We start from the raw sequence: 6,439 nt of genomic DNA, 5'->3' as shown, positions 1-6,439 counted from the left end.
AAGGAATGTTGGATGGCAAGCCTCGTGATGATTGGCTGGCTGCCACAATGGGAGTGCGGGGAGAGCAGGGAACGTAGGAGGCGGCGTCTTTAGACAAGGTGGTGGCTGCCCAGGCAGTCACGACGTGGTGCGTGGAGAGCAGCGCTGTCCAGTTTGCGGGTCCCAGGTGGGCGGGGCGGCCCTTTGGGCCCCGCCCCGCCAGGGCTGCCCCGCCTACCAGCTCATCGGCCCCAGCCCAAGCGGCTGTCGCGCCGGAGCTTGCGCACTGTGGCCCTCGAGACAGCTGCTGTTCAGGGCTCTACTGCTTGGAAGATGGCGGAGCGTGCTATCGCTAGTAACGCTCCATCCCTGAGGGGTCTGAGGGAACGCATGGGTGAGCGGACGGGGGATCCCGGGAAGGGGGTGGGTGGGGCTCGGGCCGTGCGGGATGCGGTGTCCCTGTGGCCCCGGAGACCGTTGGAGCAGTGCAGAGGGCGCAAGAAAACTTTATTCCGGAGTCGCCTCGCGCTGTCCAGTCCTCCCCTCATCCCCGTTGGACCTTCTTGGGATGGGATGGGAGCTGTGGTGGGAGAGGGACGCTAGGGAAAACGACTGGCCAGCGCCGCCAATGGCCGAACCCCCTTGGGCAGGGCGCTTCAGAATTAACGGGCGTTGCTAGGCGCGGCGTGGGGTGGGGGTTAGAACCCCAGACCCGGCGGACGGTCCCGAGTCCGCCTGCCTCTGCGGGCGGCGAGCGCCGTACAGTTGCTGGAACGGACGTGCCACTGCCCGGCATGTGCGGGCGCGCACTGGGATCCCGCGCGCCGGGACCGCCCCCGCGGCCGGGGGCAGCCCTTCCAGGCGCTGGTGGTTGTAATTTTCCCTCAGCCATGGGCACTCGCGCTCTGATTCTTTCCTGCGGTCGCAGTCCTTGCCTCTCCCACAGGCTTACCTCCCGCGCCCTCCTGGTCAAGGTCCGCTGAGGAGGGAGTCGAAGTTGGGATGAAACTTGGCTCTCTGTTCCTCCTGATTTGCCTGCTGTAGCACATGACATCGCTAAGATGTCACCGTCCCTGAGACATCTTGCAGACCCTAGGCTGAACTGATTGAGAGTGCTTCTCCCAAATTGGTCCCATCGCCATAGTTTTTTTCCCCTTAAAATCATTAACTTTGTAAAATGTGCAGCGCATTGCTTAATTAGGAGACTGCTTCACTACCTGAGCGAGATAGTATTTCTTGTTTTGGGGAGGCTGCTTTTAGCTAGTTCTCTGGCTAGTTGCCTCCTACATCAACTTGAATAAAACGGATCTTGTTGATTTTATTGAAATCCTTAGGGATTTTTTTTTCATTTGCAATTGAACAATTAATTTAGATTGGCTGCGATTGAGAGGCTTTATGTTACTTCAGAACGCTTTGAGTCAATTCCCCCAAAGAATGTGTCAGAAGCAAATACACTTTCATCGTTCTATAGGTAGAAAAACTCTTTTCTGTCTCCAGCTTATAATCGTTCACCTAGAGAATCTGCAGTAAATTCAGATTGCTTTATTGGTTATTGACACCTAAGGCTTTCTGACATTGGTTTCAGTGACTTAAATTAACCAGCATTCCAGATATCCCCCGCCCAAAAAAAGACATTTGTATATTGAACATTGAAAAGTATTTTAAAATTTTAAGACAGTTGCTTGTATTCACAGTGTTTCAAACCAAAAACTTAAAAAGCTATGCAAAAAGGTTTAACTTAGAACCATAGTTGACTTCCTTGCTGCCATTTTATATTAGAAATTTAAAACATCACATGCTAGACCAGAACCGCCCTCAAGGTCTCAGCGTTTCCTGAAGGGGACAAAGGGTCAATGAAATGTTTTGCCACTTTGTGGCAAATGAAATAGGGCGCTTTGTGGTGGTTGCTTCTTTTTATTCTGTGGTCTAAATAACAGTATTAGATCTATTAATCTGTAAAATTAGTTTCATAGTGTGATGGTTCTTTGCCACAAATATAGCCCTTTTTATAACAAAAAAAAAACTGTTCAATCATTTTTTCCAAACTGTCCTTTCCTCCTAATAAAAATACTAATAAAAAATAGTTTATGTGCTCTATTATTTCTGGCGAGTACAGAAGAAAGGATCTTGGAGAAGAAAGGTTGTGGAGAGGTAGGGCTACAGATTTTATGTTGAATTCTGAGAGTGATTTCAAGAGCAACATCTCTGGCAGACGATACTAAGTAAGTATGGGGATGTGTACTTATTGACATCTCATGACATTAAGCATTTTGGTTGATTGTGCTTGGGTGCAGCCTTAGGAAGATTATTATTACCATTCTTGAACTAGTTGTCATCGAGTGTCTTTCTTTTCTTGCATTCAGTTTGCCCTAGTGGAGCAGAGCTCTAATGACACAGATCGTGTATCACTATGTATGTATGTATATATGTGTGTGTGTGTGTGTGTATGCGTGCACGCGCATGTGTTGAAAAAGGGAGGGGGGCCCAGAGAGAAGCAGAAATTTTCCACTGTATTGAAGTCAGTAATGAGCTAAAATGCTTTATGTCCAAAAGGGACTTCAAAATTTCAATGACGTCTTTTTAAAACCTAGTAAATATAAAGCATTCTTTAACTTTGGCATCCTAGTGACACCTATTTTTGGTTTATTTCATTCTGAGGCTTTTATTGGGCTAGATAGGATGATTGATTTTAAGTTTTCCCCTGGTAGAGGATGATTTTCTTGTAATTTCTTTTACACTTTTTCTTTAAACTTAGGCCTTTCTTAGCCACAGCATAATAGTGCTTTCTTTTTAAAAAGGAAAAAGAAAAAGAGAAATACTTTATTTAAAAATCATTCTATTGCTTATTTTCAAAGTATAATTTAAACCTAAACCCATATATTTCATTTATTTTTTGCTGAATCTATACAGTAACCTTAGAAGGTAGCTGAAGAGAGAATAATGAACTAACTCATATAAAGATTAATGTGGATTTTGTATAATCTGGTCCTTGATAATTATGTAATATTTCAAAGTAAAGTTGCTTCTTAATCTACAATTGAGTAAAGTTCTGGCTTCACCATTACTACCTGTGTGACCTGGGAAAGTTATGTTTCGCTTCGGTTTTCTCGTCTGTAAAAAAAAAAAGGGGAAAAAACAATAATATCCATTTTATAGGATTGTTATGAGAATTTACCAAGGTAATACAAATGAAAAGAACTTCGTATATGGTGAAGTGATATACATTATTTGTTATGGCAGATTTTAGGAAAGTATAAATATAGATTAAGATTTATAATTCAGTTTTAGTAATAAATACTACACATTTTCTTATTTAATCTCCAGGCAAAGGTACCTTTTAACCTTAATTTAAGATTTAGAATTAGTAGAAAAACTAAAGAAATACTGTTGTATATACTTCCTGCACCTTACTGTTACTTTAAAATGAATGATAAATAAATACCCTCATTCATGGAATTGAATAAAATGTTCACTCTGTTAAGACCGGATATAAAGACTTTCTCCCATTGCCTGGAAATTTTAAATAATTTTTAGAATCTGCCCTTTTGGTGAATGTATTTCTTGCCAGTAGGAATTTCAATATAAAGGTCTAAAAATCAGATTTGATGTTATATTAACACATTAATATTTATATGATTTGGTTCATTAGTCCCACCATAGCTAATTCTAAGGTTACTTCTGTTTAATAAGATCTTTAAATCTGGTAAAATTGTACACTTTGAGAGAAATTACCCTTATGGTCGGCTAAATTGTGCCAAAATATGGACTTTCCTTAGGACTCTAAGCAAGAAAACCAAACATGCAAAAACAACTTGTTTTCTCTGTGCTCACAAAGAAATGTTATGGGGGCAGGGGCGGTATATAGGAAGGCTTAATTAATTTATAGTGTGTATTTAAGAATTTTTCTCAATACACTAGTACTCAAAATCAGAGGATAATTGTGGTCTACAAAATTGCCAGTAGTTGAATTATTAAGGAAGCTGGAAAGAATTTAATCTTCAAATTTATCTAGGTCATGGATTATCTGAACTGTTAGGTCTTTGGGGTAATAAAAATCCTTTTCCCTTTTTGAAATGGTGATCCCAGTGGCAGCCATTGTAATGTCACTTTCAAGGTTACTTTGTAAAATGACTCCAAGATATCTTTCCTCAGTGACAACTAACATCTTGGTCCATTCATTCTATGCATACTACGACAGCCCCCTATTCACTTAATTATTTTAACTGCCCATCTTCAACTGTTATATTTTCCTTGATATATAGAAACCAGAATTGTATGCAGTATCACAGGAGCATATTTCTTGTGATTTTTTACAAGGGTAGAAGAGTTTTCAGTGTTAATCTCCAGATCCTTCCTGAAGATGCGCAGCATCGTAGGGTATTTTAGAAACAGCCATACGTGGAATTAAAGGTTTCAGGGAAACCACTGTAATAACTTGTTTGCATATCATCCTAGAATTTTAGTTTTTATTTCCCTCAAATGGTGCTCCCCTTATCTTATATTTCACCCTTATTGAAGATTTTTTTTAAAAAAATTAAGTATAGTTGGTATACATTTAAGTATAGTTTCAGGTGTATAATATAGTGATTTGACATTTATATACCTTACAATGTGATCACCACATCAAGTCTAGTAATCATCTGTCACCATGCAAACACACTATTATGGACTGTATTCCTCTTCACCTTTTACACCTATCACCTCCCATTGAAGTTTATTTACCACTTTTCTGCCTGTTTATACAGGATATATGTAAATTTGTGTTGTATAATTTTATGTCCGCTTGACATTTTTCTACCTAGAATAATACCATCTAATTGGAAATTCCTTGAGTGGTCTTCCGCCTTAACTGTGCATCAGAATAGAGCTTTTAGCAACTGCAAAGGCCTGGGCCCCACCCCCAAGAGAGTGGGGGCAGGGAGGGGCAGGCATTGCTAAATTTTTTAAAAGCAACTTAGGTGACTCTAGTATGCAGCCAGGGTAAAAAGCCCCTGATCTAGATCATTTATAAATGTATTCCTTAATATTGGGCCTAACCTTTGAGGATCTCACTGTTGACACTTTTGATTCCAAATTAAGATCCATAAACTCCAAATGTTTTCTAAATTCCCAATTTATGGTGAGACATTTTTTCCAATTCCTTGCCAGCTCAGTTTTTCTAGTACTTGGCATAATGTCTTATCTGAGGCATTTTTAAAAGCTGTTAATCATTAGCTCCTATTCATCTACAAACTGGTGCTGCTACTCCCACTAAACAACTATATCCACAGATATGCTGGCACATCCACAGCACACATTTTTAATTCTTTGTGAAATTTTTGTCGAACATCATGAACTCAGTATGTCTTTGTTGACCCAGCTTAATTCATCATGACTTCATCTTAAGGAGGAGATGCTATCCTTTATCATCAAAGACACAATTGGCTGTGCTTTGCTGACCCTGTTTTAGCTGTTTGTATTCTTAATATCTAATTTATCTCCCTGTATTTTAGTTGCTGCCGCTCATGCCATTGCTCAGGAAAGACGGAATCAGAGCGGCTTTAGCTCTCTTCCATTTCAACCCTCGAATTCAAGATCAACATTTAAACCAGGTATGATTTCTTGAATGCTTTGGGAGATGTCAAAGTATCTTTATCAAAATTTGGGATCTTATTAATGTCTAACTCTTCTTTTTTTCAGTGTTGGACGGATCTGTTCTTAAAAATGATTTAAAACAAAAATTAGCAAAGGAGCGCAGGGAAGAACGGCGGCGACAACAAGATGGTACAGTTTTGACTTAAAAAAAAATCAAAATGGATGAAGTGGTTTTATTTCCAAAGTGGTTTTACTTTTCCTTATCTGTTTGTATGATAGATTACACTTATAGTATGCATCATATTGGATTAAATGCTTATACTAAATCAGATAAAGAGGGCCCATGAAAAGTATTTGACTAAATTGTTTAATTTTTGAAGTAGTAGTTTCTCTTAGCTTTAATTTTCTGAAAACTAAGGTATGAAAATTTCTCAACATTTGTAGAAACAAGCAGAATGGGATTTAAGTAAAAATGATTCTGAACATGAAAACGAAGTTGCTGAAAAATTTCTAACATAGATAAGGTATCTTTCACTGATCGCTTTGCTTCTCAAGTGTAACTTTTTATCAGTTAGGATCTAAAAGAATAATCTTTCTACAACTTGAGAGGATGCTTTTTCAACTATATTTTCTTACTCTGGTCTTGTAAATCCACTAACAGTTCTGTGCTCAACTTCATTCAAATGGAATATCAATTATCTTTGTTTTGGTGAGGAGCCGTTTCTTCCTAGCTCTTGGTAGGGGGGAGTATTATACAATTGCATGGATGCTCTCCAGGATTAAGCGAGGGGAAATTTGAATAGAGGAAAACATCAAAATGTGATATGTGACTAAGTCAATGAACTTAATATAGTCTGTATAGATATGAGGCCTTTGAAAGAAGTTT

The 6,439-nt window shown here is 39.4% G+C and overlaps 1 protein-coding gene across 4 annotated transcripts in view; it reads left to right on the top strand.

Annotated features, from left to right (window-relative positions):
- The first annotated feature begins 220 nt into the window (after positions 1–220).
- MAP7D3 (MAP7 domain containing 3) overlaps positions 221–6,439 on the top strand; it is a 30,872-nt gene continuing 24,653 nt past the window's right edge. For all 4 annotated transcript variants that reach the window (XM_023524557.1, XM_011382411.2, XM_023524556.1 and 1 more), the window contains exons 1-3: positions 221–373; positions 5,472–5,570; positions 5,659–5,742. In XM_023524557.1, the coding sequence (XP_023380325.1) occupies positions 313–373; positions 5,472–5,570; positions 5,659–5,742 (244 nt within the window). In that variant the 5' untranslated portion in view covers positions 221–312. The remainder of the gene's footprint in view (positions 374–5,471; positions 5,571–5,658; positions 5,743–6,439) is intronic.

This window comes from Pteropus vampyrus, unplaced genomic scaffold (assembly GCF_000151845.1).
Source record: "Pteropus vampyrus isolate Shadow unplaced genomic scaffold, Pvam_2.0 Scaffold472, whole genome shotgun sequence".
NCBI lineage: Eukaryota > Metazoa > Chordata > Mammalia > Chiroptera > Pteropodidae > Pteropus > Pteropus vampyrus.
Note: the sequence above shows the minus strand (reverse complement) of the source record. Positions and strands in the feature narration are given on the sequence as shown.